This window comes from Cervus elaphus, chromosome 12 (assembly GCF_910594005.1).
Source record: "Cervus elaphus chromosome 12, mCerEla1.1, whole genome shotgun sequence".
In the NCBI taxonomy this organism is placed as follows: Eukaryota; Metazoa; Chordata; class Mammalia; order Artiodactyla; family Cervidae; genus Cervus; species Cervus elaphus.
The window spans coordinates 55,466,768-55,484,201 of NC_057826.1; the positions used below are offsets into that span (position 1 = coordinate 55,466,768).

The 17,434-nt window shown below is 40.3% G+C and overlaps 1 protein-coding gene across 5 annotated transcripts in view; it reads right to left on the reverse strand.

Moving 5' to 3' along the window:
• Positions 1-17,434, reverse strand: part of CSNK1G1 (casein kinase 1 gamma 1) — a 154,272-nt gene that overhangs the window by 27,506 nt on the left and 109,332 nt on the right. For all 5 annotated transcript variants that reach the window (XR_006343843.1, XM_043918914.1, XM_043918915.1 and 2 more), the window contains 4 exons: positions 9,705-9,790; positions 7,783-7,867; positions 7,344-7,492; positions 6,324-6,428 (listed from right to left, as the gene is read on the reverse strand). Coding sequence is in view for 4 of the 5 variants with exons in the window: in XM_043918914.1 (XP_043774849.1) it covers positions 6,324-6,428; positions 7,344-7,492; positions 7,783-7,867; positions 9,705-9,790 (425 nt within the window). In the remaining variant the exon portion in view is untranslated. The remainder of the gene's footprint in view (positions 1-6,323; positions 6,429-7,343; positions 7,493-7,782; positions 7,868-9,704; positions 9,791-17,434) is intronic.

The following is a 17,434-nucleotide window of genomic DNA, read 5'->3' on the forward strand; positions in this document are numbered from 1 at the left end:
TCCACAGTCAATAAAGCAGAAGTAGATGTTTTTCTGGAACTCTCTTGCTTTTTCGATGATCCAACGGATGCTGGGAATTTGATCTCTGGTTCCTCTGCCTTTTCTAAATCCAGCTTGAACATCTGGAAGTTCACAGTTCATGTACTGTTGAAGCCTGGCTTGGAGAATTTTGAGCATTACTTTGCTAGTGTATGAGATAAATGCAATTGTGTAGTAGTTTGAACATTCCTTGGCATTGCCTTTGTTTGGGATTGGAATGAAAACTGACCTTTTCCAGTCCTGTGGCCACTGCTGAGTTTTCCAAATTTGCTGGCATATTGAGTGCAGCACTTTCACAGCATCATCTTTTAGGATTTTAAATAGCTCAACTGGAATTCCATCACCTCCACTAGCTTTGTTCGTAGTGTTATTTCCTAAGGCCCACTTGACTTTGCATTCCAGGATGTCTGGCTCTAGGTGAGTAATCACACCATCGTGATTATCTGGGTCATGAAGATCTTTTTTGTATAGTTCTTCTGTAACAGATCTGTTCTTCCTAACCTTTTAGCCCAAGTAGTCCTTCTTCAAATGCCTACAGAAAATCTACCAAAAGAAGGGATCTATGGGAGAAAAAGTAAACTATCAAAACTGCTGAACCACAGAAGTACATATTTGTGTAACATCTACCTGTGTAAGGATGGTCACAAGCTAAAAGTTGTGAAAGGATGTGTGCTGCTGCACGCACATGCCAGTCAATGCAATATGCTCTATTTAGCAGGTCGAACAAACACACTGCAGTAAACCTTCAACAGGACCACACACTGCACATTAATAGAAGCCGTCTGGATACTGGCAGGACTTACTTCCTGATCGAATTTCATCAGCAAATCCAAGGGAAGCTTTGTCAGGTAGAAACAGGCAGAACTATTAAAAGTTTTCATTGTCTTCCTAATGAAGGGTAATGCCGAGTTCTTTAAGAGGAACCTGAGTCATGGCAAGGCTGACTGTCTTTGGAACTGAGGAAGGACAAATACCCAGGGTAAAATTACAGAAATGACTAACTTGTTGGGACCCTTTTGAATGGATTTAGCTTTCAGAAATATTTATTCTACCCAAACTCATAATTTAATTACAATTCTCTAGCTGGGTAAATTAACGTTCAAAGAAATTGTTCTTAAGCATCTGGTATTAAGATAGTTTTAAAATACAGATCCAATATAGATGAGTTTAAATGCAGTTTTTTGGCCATCATGGTTAGGATCTATTACTGCATCTAGGAACCAAACAGTATTCAATTCAATTCAATATAACTACATTATAGACCAGCAAAGCAAAGTTTCTCTAAAAAATTCCCAATGTGATGGAAGAGAACTAATACATTATCCTGAACTTGCTTTGCAGCAAAAGCCTGTTGTGTCTTTTTGTTTTTTTCAGAAACATTTATTTATTTATTTATGGCTGGGTCTTCGTTGCTGCGCTTGGGCTTTCTCTAGTTGTGGCAGAGAGGGGGATACCTCTCTGTGCTAGCAGGAGGGGGCTACGCTTTGTCATGGTGTGTGGGCTTCTCACTATGGTTGCTTCTTTTGTTGTGGAGTGAGGGCTCCAGGTATGCGGGCTTCAGGAGTTGTGGAGCCCAGGCTTAGCTGCTCCACGGCATGTGGAACCTTCTCAGACCAGGGATCAAAACTGTGTCCCCTACATTGGCAGGTGAATTCTTAACCATTAGATCACTACGGAAGTCGGTGATGTGTTTCTTTAAACCTTTCCCCTTGAGCAGACAATCTAGCCCTACTCTGACTGCCAAACAAGGCAGAATGACTCTTGGTGGAAACAGAAAAAACAAGAAGAAAGAAAAGTTTAAAATTTACTTTTCTTGGAAGGGTAAATAAAAATCTATATTTTAAACAAACATCTGATTTCATCTAAACTTCTCATCTGACAGATTAAAATTCATTTATCATTCAAATAATTATTTCTTGAGTACCTACTGTTCCATTCTTTCAGGTGTTAGGGATATAGTAGTGAACAAAACAACAAAAATCTCTGTTCTTACAAGACTCACCATTTGTGAGGCCCCCAAAAGCTTAAATGTCCTATAGCCTAAGTCTTGGGATAAGCTAAAAGCAAGTTCTGAGCTTCTCATCCTTCTTCTTCTACTCAAAGTAGATAACTAAACAAAGACTGCTAATCCCAGGCTCACTCCTCTACCACACAACTGATGGGCAGATTTACTCAGAATAAGCAGGCTCTTCAGGCATTACCATCAAAGTCATCTCCAAAGATCACTCAGGTTTTCTTCTGGGAGCCGTCCTCTCTGCCTGCCATCCACCTTCAGCTGGAAAGCACAGCACCAGCTCTGACTCATCCTTCTCCCTCAACCCTGCCCAACGTGTGAGCTCCTAATTCTGACAGATTATTTCCCTGCATTATTTTTCAGTTTTATTTCATTTTCATCACTATAGTCTATACAGGCCACCTTTACCTCTCAAGGGAATTTACTGTCCTCATTGGTCTCCATACTGGCTGCTAGGTAAGTCAGTCAAAAGATTTCTAAAGCAAAGTTTTGCTCTAATCACTCTTCAGTTTGAAACTCTAGTACCTATTCTCTACTGAAATTAAATACTAACTCTCCAGCAGCCCCATATTTTAGGAGATTTATCCAATGGCTCCAAGATATTTTCCTAGCCTTGTCTCCTTTATTCACAGAATATATTTTAGCAAAATGGAACTAGATAATTCACTGTTGCTCATGTTTCCTTTTTGCTTGGAATGCCTCTTTCATTTCTACCCAGTTCTTTCAAGAGCCTTTCAAGTGCAGCTTCTTTCATCAAATTCTTTGTCATGCTCAGACCAGATGAAAAGTCGTCTTCTTCCAATCCTCGGAGATAAATCATTCATTTTGCCTTGTGTTATAAGTCATCTGGCTACTTGTTATAAGTCATCTGCTTGTCAGTTCTGTTAGGACAAGGACTCCCTACATATTTTGGTTATCTCCAGGACATACTTTCTCATAGAAAGTCTTCTGTTAGATTACTAAGTCAAAATGGCTAAATAAAAGGTTAGCTGTCCCTAAAGTAAATACCTTCAATCTCTCTCAAGGAGAGATTTTACTTTCTTCTTTTGCTGATTTTAAAACTTGAGAAGAATTAGTCTTAAAAAAAAAAAAAAGCATAAGGAAACAGCCCTAAGGATGGAACAAAAGCAATGGGACCACACACTAAGACACAGTGTAAAGGTTGAACAGACACTAGAAATCCATTTACCCACAGTGCAGAGGGAATTCTACCCAGCAAGAATTCAGAATTCTGCTGGAAAGGAGATATAAAATGTGCACTGACATGGGAAATTTCTTAGCAGCCAGGGGATATGAAAAACCCTACAAGAAAAAAAAAAATCACACAGGCTTTTAAGACTCAACTCTACAAAAAGAAGGTTCCTGCATTGTACAGGAGATCTCTTAATTACATATTCTGGTTTAATGACCTTTCACTTAAAAGTACACTGAAATTCACTGTACTTTTTACTCAGACACTAGGTATGACCTCATATTCCATCCTGGCAATGTAGGTTTTCAACCACCTCTTTTACCTATACCTTTAAAATTCATTCAAAGGAGCAACGTTAATTATGAATTCACTGAAGCAGAAATGACAAGGGGAACTAAAGGAAACACATATATTAGTTTTCAAATATTCTAAAAACACAAGCAGACAGATATGTTATGCTTTCCCTGACTATTTAACATTTTTTAATTTCTTTCATACCTTTACTATTTAAATGTATTTTTCATTATAAGGTAACATAACTTCATTATAGCATAGTTTGGAAAAACATTACCCACTGACTTCCAACCATATGCCTCTTAATATTTTGGTATTATCTCCTCCAACTGTGGAGAAGGAAATGGCAACCCACTCCAGTATTCTGGCCTAGAGAATCCTGTGGACAGAGGAGCCTGGTGGGCTGCTGTCCACAGGGTCGCACAGAGTCAGACACGACTGAACAGACTTAGCATGCATGCACTGGAGAAGGAAATGGCAACCCACTGCAGTGTTCTTGCCTGGAGAATCCCAGGGACAGAGGAGCCTGGTGGGCTGCTGTCTATGGGGTCACACAGAGTTGGACACGACTGAAGTGACTTAGCAGCAGCAGCAGCCTCCAACTGACTTCCTCATTTTCTTTTCCCCTGAAGGGAATCATGAAGTATTTCTAATTTTATACTGTGATTTCTTTACTATACAACCATAAAACCTTTTCAGGTTGCTGTAAGTTTTCCTAAATATTTTTTTAAGTGGCTAGACAATATTCCACTGAATAAATGCATTACAATTCATTTTGTTACAACCCAGTTTATTTGATAAAAGATTTGAGCAGATCTGTAACCATTCTCTTATAATTGGATATGTGGATCATTTCTAAAACTCTGCTAGAAATGGCATTGTGGCAGTTTATCTTGAACTGTTTTATTATAATTGATTCTAAGAAGTAAAATTATTCTTTCAGAGAGGTTTATAACTTTATCAATTACTTTCTAGGGAATTTGTAACAATTTGCAAAGTCAAGAGCAATGTGTAAGAATGTCAGTTGAACTGTGCACTCTACACACTTTTAATTTTTATCATTATTGTTAAAAATAAAAAAAAAAAAGAAAGGCTTTTTTGGCTATACTGGGCAACATGTGGGATCCTAGTTCCTGGACCAGGGACTGAACCTGTGCCCACTGCATTGGGAGCTCAGAGTCTTAACCAGTGGACCACCAGGAAAGTTCAATATTTTTTAAAGAGTAGTAGGGGAGAACTTCGGAGAAGACAATGGCACCCCACTCCAGTACTCTTGCCTGGAAAATCCCATGGACGGCGGAGCCTGGTAGGCTGCAGTCCATGGGGTCACGAAGAGTCAGACACAACTGAGCGACTTCACTTTCACTTTTCACTTTCAAGCCTTGGAGTAGGAAATGGCAACCCACTCCATTGTTCTTGCCTGGAGAATCCCAGGGATGGCGGAGCCTGGTGGGCTGCCGTCTATGGGGTCAAATAGAGTAGGACACAACTGAAGTAACTTAGCAGCAGCAGCAGCAGGGGAGAACTGAAGAAGTCAACAGTACTTTGCTGTCAGATCACAAGTTAGTCAAAAGAGAATCACTAGCCAAGTACTCTGATTAAAGTCTCTAACTCTAGACCCAACTAGTGGACAGTTTGCTAAATCTCATCTTTTTTGCCAATCTACTCTCTCCTTTATTCACTAATACGTAGAATTCTTTCCTTTATACGTTTTTTCTTACCCAACACGCCACACATTTTGCCAAAAGTATGTACTTAGTGGTGAGTCTATCTGTATCTGTGTATGCACTTCACTGTATGTATGTATGTATGCGTGTGTATATACCTCAATATAGTACTTTTTTTGTTTTGTTTTGGAGGGGGCACCTGGATTCTACATACTATTTTTAACCTACATACTTTCACAGGTACATCTGTGAGAGAAGTGATTTTTGCATTTTATTGTAAAAATGTCTGTGAATATAAAACACTGAAGTCAGGGATAAAAGTAAACAAGCTAATTTGATAAGTGATGATTATGTGCGTGTATCTGTTTATTATTCAGTGCTTCTTATTTATTGAGGTACTGATTTTTCTCTTAACAATACATATGTCATAAGGATTTATCATATTTACTTCTCAATCAGTTATCCCTTTCTTTAATGCTGTCAAATTTGATTTTTTTTTTTTTTTGGTGTGTTTGCCTCCTCTGTCTTTAGGTTAAGAGAAACCTCTCATTTAACCACTAATTTCCCAAACCATGAACACTGAAGGACTGATGACATTGCCTTCTCTGGAATGATCTAAAGCAAAGCTGTGTCTTCACTACAGGCCCAGATTCTAGCAGGCTATAAAATTAACCTGGACACAAGGTCAGAGGTAGGGTAGAGGTCCAGTTCACACCTACATCATCTGGAAGTCCAAATTACTCACCCTTCTTAATCACCAAGGAAAAACTAACTGGGGTGACAGCTCCACACTGGACTACAGATGAGACCCAAGGTGGGTTACCTGACTATCCATCCAGTATCTTTGGAACTGTGGAAAACTGTCCACTTCAGCCAATAGGTTCTGACAGGTCCTGCTTCTCTAGTGTGGATGCTTCACGTAAGACATCTGGCCACATCTCAGTGGCCTTACACAACCGTGAGGGACGCTGGAATGCTGTACCACAACTATGAGTAACAGTAAGCCCTTTATCTTTCATTTTAGTATATACACTTAAGACAGAAGCTAAAGAATTTGGGTTTTAATATTAGTCATGAAGAAGTGAGATTTCTGAAATAATAAAGGTCCAACACATACCTGATTTCGTAGAGGCTGTTGTGATGGCCGATCCCTGTGTGTGTGGCTTTCTCGAGTTATGGCAGATGCACCAGAATCTACATGAACTGACCCTACCGGAGTGGGCTGGAAAAATGTAACAAAAAGTCAATTGGGGAAAATAGGTCCAACTTAATACTCTGCAAAGGACAGCATCATTCTAATTCTAAGAGAATAGTAGTCATTATTATTACTATTATCACTACAACCAAGGCCAGTTTCAAATCTTGCCTTCTCAGTTTGCTTATCTACAAAAGGGAGAGTTTGGTCCTCAATAGTTCATTGGAGAGGAGCACGTCTTTGAAAAGAATAAGAACATCCCACAGTGACGACTGTTAGCATTCCCTCAAGTCTTGGTCTGTAGACCATAACAGCAAATTCAGAAATTTCCTCAGGCATTGGGCTCCAGTCCAACAGAAGTCAGGTACCTTAATAGCTTATGAAGTACCAGCTCCTGGATCATTCAAACTAAATTTCTTCTTAAAAACTGACTTGGGACTTGTTTGGTGCTTAAGGATCTGCATGTCAAGCAAGGGACACAGGCTCAATCCCTGGTCTGGGAACTAAGATCCCGCACACCGCGAGGCAACTAAGCCCTTGCACCACAACTTTGAGCCCGTGTGCCCTAAAGCTCATGCTCCACAACAAGAGAAGTCACTGCAATGGGACGCCCGTGCATCGCAATGGAGCGTAGCTCCTGCTCTCCACAACTAGAGAAAGCCTGTGCATAGCAAGAAGACCCAGCATAGCCAAAAATAAATAATTTTTAAAAATCTGACTTAAATTCTGGTATCTTAGGTCACAGTGGTCATAATCTTAAAAACACAGCAGGAGTAACTCCTTTACTGCTCTAATGACAGCAATCTATGGCATCACCCTGAAAAGGCTGGTAAATGGAAAGTCTACAAAGGAATGCTTTTTTCCCACAGACATAGGCAGAAAGGCTGGCAAGGGGTGAGACAGTGCTGGTCTGAGGGTAGGGGGGAGAAATAAGATACTTACAATAGGCCTCCCAACCCAATCATACGCGTAGTCAAAGGTGTAGCCTTTCCTTTCAAAGAGGTCTGTGAAGAGCGTCCGTAAATACTCATAGTCAGGTTTTTCAAAGAAGTCTAATCGCCTGACATATCGCAGGTAGGTTGCCATCTCCTCTGTTAGGAAAGAGGTTAAAGGCCATGCTTGTTAGCGGAATGCTTCCCATGGGGAGAAGCTCAGGACCAGGCAAGGAGTACCTGCACAGACTATACTTGCCACTGATGTGCTTTGTTTTGTTTTATGGACCAAATCAAAGTGAAAAAATCTATCTTGATTTAAATAACAATAAGAGAAAATGTAAATTTTTTGGAGAGGACCCTTATCTAGAGATACTAAGTAAGACATGGTTTCCACCTCCTTCAAAGCTCCAGTAGCACTTGGCTGGAGGGTCCTGTTGGCATCCTACCTGGGAAGTTTTCACAGAGAGCTTCAATGGGAGTATTCCTTTTGGTGTCACCAATTTTTTGATATCTTTCTTTTAAGGTATCAGCCTGTAGAGAATAAAGAAAAAAAGTTCCTTGGAAAGAGGTGCTAAGCATGGGAGGTCCAATATGTCTGGGGACATTATGAATGTTTCACTCAAACTGTCAGGGTTTATTAGATTGTCTCAATTTTTTTCTAATACTGACAAATAAGAAATGTACTAGAGATGATACATTTAGACATGCACAGAACATCTGCTGTTCTGGAAAGCTTTACTGGCAAATGTATTTCGTAGTCTCGGATAAACACCACCAAATGTAACGGCATGAGGGACTAGGATGAGAAAATAAATTCAAAACTGTAACAGCCTAGTAATGTCCCATGGCCACTGGGTCCAAAAGCGGTTCAACCTTCTCATTCTTTGATCAGCTCTGGATAAGATTATAAACATTGCTAATCCATATGAGTGTACCTATGGCTGATTCCTGTTGATGTATGACAGAAAGCCAGAAAATTCTGTAAAGCGATTACCTTCAATTAAAAAAAAAAAATATTGCTAATCCAAATGGGGGCAAGTAGATAGAAAACTTAACTATGATACAGGCGTGGCTAACAGACAGGTCTGCTGTATGTCAGTGGCTCAAAGTACCAAGTCTGGCTTGCTTAAGACTGCAGACAGAGGGCTTCTGGAGCGTGGACAATAATGTGGCCTCAAGGGATCTGCATGAGGGTCTACCTAGCTTGCTGACCCCAGCTTTAAGCAATTACATTTTGAAGTTATGCTGGTGACATTTTAAATCTACAACTACCCTAAAATGATTCATGGGTCATGAGAAAATTTCAAGCAATTAATAATACAAGAATGCATTGCTTGGCTGTATGATGAGCAAGTAGGATGTGAAACTCTAGTTGACAACTGTCAATATCAATGAGAAGGTATGCAACTAGGATAAGACCATGGAAGCGATGTTAGGAGAGGAATTTAAAGGGAAAGAAATAAAATCCTCCCAAAAGGAAGGGATAAAAGCCTCATTTTTCAGCACAAATGTCCAAGGAAGCACAGCAAAATGAATCCTTCAGGCCTCTGGGAGGGAGGGAGGGACTGTATGGTACCCAAAGCTACTGATAAAAGTTTCTTTCCATACTAACACGTTGAAGTAAATTACAACTCAAACAAGTCTTGCATTAGCTATCTAATGGGTCTTAGAATGGGTAAGAAGCTCACCATTTCCTAGTCCATGCAGCTAGAGGCACAGGGTAATCATTACAATGGTTGTAAGTATAATTAATAGCTAACCCTGACACAAATGCACTGTATTGATACCTACCTAAGGAAGGGTATTTAAACTACCCATTTCACAAGGAATAGCTATTGTATGCATAGGCATTTATTCAATAAAACACCTGAATAGCAATATTAAACCTGGAGTTTTATTTAGTTCAGGTGGGTTCTTGGCCTATAAAGGACAAACACGTATTTCCCAGTTCCCGTTACGGGTACACCTAACCCTGCTGGCCTTGCAGTAAAATGTGTAGAAGTTGCTGTCATCAATCTGTTCCATAAATTCCCCAATGCACTGGGAACACTATTCCTGCTACACAGTGGTAGTGAAGAAGGAATATCAACACAGAGAGAAAAGCAGCACTGGCAAAGCTGGGAGGGGATGAGGGAAGAAATTACTAACACAAGGAAGAAGGATTCGGAAGGGGAAGAAGACAAATGTGGGGAAAATAGAGCTTCCCAAGCCCAGGTGAGTATTAACATTACAGACTAACGTAGTTCCTGTCTCACATCTCTGGAGCTGATTGTCCCCTCTGTGCTTCTTATAGCATCAAGTCAGTCACCCCTTTCATTATCAGCTAAGTATTTCAGCAAAGCCCTCCACTAAGCACTTCCAAAGATACCTTGAGTCCTTGCCAGGGAAGGCTGCCTCGAAGGAAATACATGAACATATGGCCCAGGGCTTCCAAATCATCGCGCCGGCTCTGCTCTAAAAGGGAAGACAGATCACACGTTATGTTTGCAGTTATTAAAGCAGAAAGGGGTGCAAACCCAAGTAATCCCTTCAAAAACCCGTCTTCTCTGGAAAGGCTCTGCTTACTAATCCTCTGTATATCTAAATCAGGGGTGGTATTTTAGATCAAAACCAAAAACAGCATGTACTTCCTTTGCTTAGATCTGTTACTGGCAAGTAAATACCAAGTGAAAAGAGCAAGTCTAAACTAAAACCCAGTCCAAATCACTGAAGTGAGTAACTACTCACTCCATGCTGTCACCTTCCTGAAAGTAAGATACTTCCTGCAAGTAAGAAATAACAAACGCTATTTCTAGTGCATGGGCTACAACTGCTCTTTGGTTACCATTGTGAAAAGTGAGCAGCAGATGGAGCAGCTGAGGCTGTTAAAAGAGTCCATTCTGGCTAGGCCTACAAAGACACAAGCTACAGAATGCCTAACATACGTGTGTGTGTGTGTGAGTTGCTCAGTCATGTCTGACTTTTTGCAATCCCACGAACTGTAGCTCACCAGGTTCCTCTGTCCATGGGACTTCCCAGGCAAGAGTACTGAAGTGGGTCGCCATTTTCCCTTCTCCAGGGGATCTTTCCGATCCAAGGATCAAACCCAGGTCTCTCACATTGCAGGCAGATTCTCTACTATCTGAGCCACCAGAGAAGCCCAGCATACATGTCTAGTGCTTTTTATTCATTTGACACTTAAAATTAAGTTTAATCTAAGCGATCATCAAGGCATATTCCTTAGCTCCATTCCATTTGTACCACAGCCACCGTAAGAAAGACCTAAAATGTATTACTAAGGAGCCCTTTATGGGCACATAAACCAGTATCCTTGCATTCAGGGAGCTTAGAATGTAAAACAAGTTGCTGGATTTTGCTTTCTTTTCTTTAAATTGGGATGATAAGGATGATAAAGAACTGCAGAATAGTTCATTAACAAACCGTAACTACATCTCAGAAAACATCCTATACATTCTTTGGCTGTCAGGCAACAGAAGTAGCACATTCTTCCACTTTTAATTTGCCAATTATAATTCATCTCAGACATTTTATGTGTTTATTTTTCAGAATCAAGTTCGGGGCTTTATCAAAAGAAATGAGAGATGTAAAAATAAGGGGCTACCTTGACTTTTGTCTTCTTTGTGTACAAAGTAAAACCCAACAGAATCAGGGAGGCAGGAAAAGCTTCTCCGGTAACTCAAAATACAAAAGCACAATACTTTAACTGTCGCCTCTATCATAGGAAATTTGCATGGAAAAGAGTGAATAGTACTCCACAGTGTAGATGAAAAAAGAAGAGGCAACTTTCTAGACTGTACTTTGAAGGCAGTTTTTGGAAATAAGGTCACTTAATGGGAAGGGGCAGCACCCTGACAAGAGATATAAATAAAATAAAATTGAGTTGATACACAGCAATCGAAATAATCCTTAAAAGAATGAAGTCAAACAGCAAGGCCACCAGAAGCTTTTGACTACAGATTTTGTTAACAGATTCTGTTAACAGAACCTGCAGATACACAAAAAAAGAAAGACCAAGCAGGGTGAACTGGGGCCTCCCACAAAGCAGGGCAGACAGAGAAACCACACCCTGCAGGTTCTCACACTGTATCAAACCTACTCATCGCCTCTATTTTTACATCTACTTCCTGTAAGGAGGCCCCCTTAATAAAAAAAAAAAAAAAACCAGGGACAAATGGTTGTATTTTAGCTGGTTGAGCACTAGAGGGCGAAACTCCCCACACTTTGAGTAATTGTTCAGACTCCAGAAATGAGCCCAAGTTTTCTTCAGAGCAAAACCCATTATAAAATGAGATTAAAAAAAAAAAAAATTAACCCCCCTAAAATAAACTAAACACATTTAAACTCACCAGAATGAGTAATAAAATAACTTTTCAAATACTGAAAATCATGGGAAAAAAAGCTGTGGGATATGGGATGGTAAGAAAAATAATGGTTCCTAAGTCAGGTTATCTAGGTCTTGGCCTATTCCTTCCCATTAGTTTATTAATCTATGCAAAATCAAGCATGGCCAAGTCACCTTTTGGGCCTCAGTTTCCTCATCTGAAAACAAACTGATTGATTTAGATACTATGAACAGTCATTTTCCACCTCTAAAATTCAAAGATAATCTATGATAAATTAAACCATCATGCTTGTGCTTAGTTGCATCTGACTCTTTGCAACCCCGTGGACTGTAACCCACCAGGCTTCTCTGTCCATGGGATTTCCCAGGCAAGAATACCGCAGTGGGTTGCCATTTCCTCCTTCAGGGAATCTTCCCAACCTAGGGATCGAACCCATGGCTCCTGCACTGGCAGGTGGATTCTTTATGACTGAGCCATCTGCTGCTGCTGCTAAGTCACTTCAGTCGTGTCTGACTCTGTGTGACCCCTTAGATGGCAGCCCACCAGGCTCCGCCATCCCTGGGATTCTCCAGGCAAAAACACTGGAGTGGGTTGTCATTTCCTTCTCCAGTGCATGAAAGTGAAAAGTGAAAGTGAAGTCGCTCAGTCGTGTCTGACTCTTCATGACCCCACTGACTGCACCCTACCAGGCTCCTCCGTCCATGGGATTTTCCAGGCAAGAGTACTGGAGTGGGTTGCCATTGCCTTCTCCGACTGAGCCATCTGGGAAGCCCCAATTTAAATCATAAACGTCTTTAAAAAAATGAGAATGAAAAACAGAGCCAGGCTTTATTTCCATATTTCTTTGAACACTCCACATTTGTTCAATTCAGTATTTCCCAATGACCTTGTTTTTTCATGAAGGTTATTTTTATTTTCAAAGAAGTAAGGTTTCAATACCAGTGAGACCAGGAGGACACAAATTCATCCACATCATAAAGGCTTCATCCACATCATATTCATCCATATCATAAAGGGCCACCCAAGACAGACGGGTCATGGTGGAGAGTTCTGACAAAACGTGGTCCACTGGAGAAGGGAATGGCAAACCACTTCAGTATTCTTGCCTTGAGAACCCCATGAAAAGTATGAAAAGGCAAAAAGACAGGACACTGAAACATGAACTCCCCAGGTCAGTAGGTGCCCAGTATGATACCAGAGATTAGCGGAGAAATAACTCCAGAAAGAATGAAGAGACGGAGCCAAAGCAAAAGCAACACCCAGTTGTGGATGTGACTGGTGATGGAAGTAAAGTCCAATGTTGTAAAGAGCAATGGTGCATAGGAACCTGCAATGTTAGGTCCATCAATCAAGGCAAATTGGAAGTGGTCAAACAGGAGATGGCAAGAGTGAACATTGACATTTTAGGAATCAGCGAACTAAAATGACTGGATTGGGTGAATTTACCTCACATTGACCACTATATCTACTACTGTGGGCAAGAATCCCTTAGAAGAAATGGAGTAGCCATTACAGTCAACGAAAGAGTCTGAAATGCAGTACTTGGATGCCATCTCAAAAATGACAGAATGATCTCTGTTCGTTTTCAAGGCAAACCATTCAATATCACAGTAAGTCAAGTCTATGCCCCGACCAGTAATGCTGGAGAAGCTGAAGTTAAACAGTTCTATGAACCTACAAGACCTTGCAGAATTAAAACCCCCCAAAAATGTCCTTTTCATTATAGGAGACTGGAATGCAAAAGTTGGAAGTCAAGAAACACCTGGAGAAACAGGCAAATTTGGCCGTGGAGTACAGAATGAAGCAGGCCAAAGGCTAACAGAGTTTTGCCAAGAGAATGCACTGGTCATAGCAAATACCCTCTTCCAACAACACAAGAGAAGACTCTACACATGGGCATCACCAAATAGTCAATACCAAAATCAGACTGCTTATATTCTTTGCAGCCAAAGATGGAGAAGCTCTGTACAGTCAGTGAAAATAAGACTGGGAGCTGACTGTGGCACAGACCATGAACTCCTTATTGCCAAATTCAGACTTAAACTGAAGAAGGTAGGGAAAACCACTAGACCATTCAGGTATGACCTAAATCAAACCCCTAACAATTATACAGTGGATGTGAGAAATAGATTTAAGGGACTAGATCTGATAGACAGAGTGCCTGAAGAACTATGGATGGAGGTTCATATGACACTGTACAGGAGACAGGGAGCAAGACCATTCCCAAGAAAAAGAAATGCAGAAAAGCAAAGAGGCCTTACAAATAGCTGTGAGAAGAAGAGAAGCAAAGAGCAAAGGAGAAAAGGAAAGCTATATCCATTTGAATGCAGAGTTCCAAAGAATAGCATGGAGAGATAAGAAAGCCTTCCTCAGTGATCAGTGCAGAGAAATAGAGGAAAACAACAGAATGGGAAAGACTAGAGATCTCTTCAAGAAAATCAGAGATACCAAGGGAACATTTCATGCAAAGATGGGCACAATATAGGACAGAAATGGTATGGACCTAACAGAAGCAGAAGATATTAAGAAGAGGTGGCAAGAATACACAGAAGAACTATACAAAAAAGATCTTCATGACCCAGATAACTATGATGGTGTGATCACCCACCTAGAACCAGACATCCTGGAATGCAAAGTCAAGTGGGCCTTAGGAAACATCACTGCGAACAAAGTTAGTGGAGGTGATGGAACTGCAGTTGAGCTATTTCAAATCCTAAAAGATGATGCTGTGAAAGTGCTGCACTCAATATGCCAGTAAATATGGAAAACTCAGTAGTGGCCACAGGACTGGAAAAGGTCAGTTTTCATTCCAATCCCTAAGAAAGGCAATGCCAAAGAATGCTCAAACTACTGCACAACTGCACTCATCTCACACGCTAGTAAAATAATGCTCAAAATTCTCCAAGCCAGGCTTCAACAGTACGTGAACCATGAACCTCCAGATGTTCGAGCTCGATTTAGAAAAGGCAGAGGAACCAGAGATCAAATTGCCAACATCTGCTGGATCATTGAAAAAGCACCAGAGTTCTAGAAAAACATCTGCTTTATTGACTATGCCAAAGCCTTTGACTGTATGGACCACAACAAACTGTGGAAAATTCTTAAAGAGATGGGAATATCAGACCAACTGCCCTGCCTCCTGAGAAATCTGCATGCAGGTCAGGAAGCAACAGTCAGAACTGGACGTGGAACAACAGAGTGGTTCCAAATCAGGAAAGGAATGCATCAAGGTTTTATACTGTCACCCTGCTTATTTAACTTACATGCTGAGTACATCATGCGAAACGTGAGGCTAGATGAAGCACAAGCTGGAGTCAAGATTGCCGGGAGAAATATCAATAACCTCAGATATAAAGATGACACCACCCTTATGGCAGAAAGCGAAGAAGAACTGAAAAAAAAAAAAAAAAAAGAGCCTCTTGATGAGTGAAAAAGTTGGCTTAAAACTCAATATTCAGAAAACTAAGATCATGGTATCTGGTCCCATCACTTCATAGCAAATAGATGGAGAAACAGTGGAAACAGGGAGAGACTTTAATTTTTGGGGGGGCTCCAAAATCACTACAGATGGTGACTGCGGCCATGAAATTAAAAGATGCTTGCAAAAAAATAAAAAATAAATAAAAGACGCTTGCTCCTTGAAAGAAAAGTTATGACCAACCTAGATTGCATATTAAAAAGCAAAGACATTACTTTGCCAACAAAGGTCTGTCTAGTCAAAGCTATGGTTTTTCTAGTACTCATGTACGGATGTGAGAGTTGGACTATGAAGAAAGCTGAGCGGTGAAGAATTGATGCTTTTGAACTGTGGTGTTGGAGAAGACTCTTGAGAGTCCCTTGGACTGCAAGGAGATCCAACCAGTCCATCCTAAAGGAATCACCCCTGAATATTCATTGGAAGGACTGATGCTGAAGCTGAAACTCCAATACTTTGGTCCCCTGATGGGAAGAGCTGACTCATTTGAAAAGACCCTGATGCTGGGAAAGATTGAAGGCGGGAGAAGAAGGGGATGACAGAGGATGAGATGGTTGGATGGCATCACCGACTCAATGGACATGAGTTTGAGTAAACTCTGGGAGTTGGCGATGGACAGGGAGGCCTGGCGTGCTGCAGTCCATGGGGTTGCAAAGAGCTGGACGTGACTGAGTGACTGAACTGAACTGATAAAGGGTTCCTTTCAACCAGTCAGAAAGATGTGCTTGGTTTACCTGCATCGCAAGCTTGATTTTAGGTCAAATATACTTCGTTGAAGGAAAGGAGCCAGATGACCCAGTGTCCTCACCCCAACTTCAAATATTAAGGAATATAAAATGGGCAGGTTTAATCAGTGGGAAGATGACTAATCTAATGCAGTAAATGTCAGGTTTAGTGCTTCCCTTGTTTTGTGCCCTCGCAAAATTAATAGGCAATTCTCTTCAGTTCAATTTGAAAAGATACACTTCTTTTTTCTATTACAACATAAAAGAAGCTACAAATTTTTTTTTTTAAAGAAGCTACACATTTGAAAACCAATAGGATTAGAGTTCCTACAGAAACCTCTCTGAGTTTGAGCCCATGGCCAGAGTCTAAAGGGGCATGTGACAACCACCTATATGTATTCTCTATAATGGGGACATTACAGACAAATATGTGACAGGCTCGATCTGACCTGAAAAAAACCCTGGAACTCAGGAAGTCCACATGTGGAGCTAAACTCAAAAATTCCAGCAGAAATAGCTACACCGAGAGACAGAGGAGCCCAATCTGATAAGAGTAGATGCTTAAAACATATTTTGTTGAATAAATGGCAATTACCATTACACAGTCTTTAGTATTATTAAGCAATATCCTGAACAGTTTATATGCATTATCTCAAGAACCCTATGCTATAAGGTACTATTAACATAAACATTTCAAGGCAGATGAGATAACTGATGGTGAGAGGGGAAGGTTATTGGCCCATACAAGTTTATTTTAAAGAGCCTGAATTTACATCCCCTTTTCTTAACTATTACATTGTACCTTATACAAACAACACGGAATACACATTTCTTATCTGTTCTTGCTTTTCCTGATAAGAATAATAAAATCAGAACACAAATGCTGAGCCCAGGAACAACTTCTAGACGTCAGTTAAACCAAACAATCATGACTTTACTATGTACCACAGTCTCTCCCTTTGTGAAAAGGAAGGAAGAAGGGAACTCTGAGCACTTTACAACAGAACCGTGTTACCTACATTATCACTCACTCAACCTGCAACACATCCTTGTGAAATATTACTCTATATTTAGAGGTCAGTTTCAGGGACAAGTTTTGGACAAGTTTGATATTTGTCCAAAGTGTCACCAATAAAAAGTGGCAGAGAACCTTCCAGTCTAATTTTAAACTATTATATTTAGTTAAGTGAGAATATCCAGGTAGTTATCAAAAAAATCCTGACAGCATTCATTTCAACTTAGGTTGTATCATACCACTTGGTAATGTCATTTTTATTCTTCACTAGAACCCTCACCTCAATCTCTGAGTAGTGTACTCAATTAGGCAACTTTGTAGCTGCTGCTTACATTAGTCTTTAAAATACTTATTATGTAAATAATTCATTAATATTTAAACACCTTATATAAAGAGCTATGTCTAGGAGTCTAATATTCTGTTTGTATGTCAACTCTCTAGAGTGGTGATTTTCAAACATATCTTTTCAATCACCTTAATACCTTGTCTTCAAATAGAATCTTCCATGAAAGCCCAATATATAAAACAGACAAAAAGGGA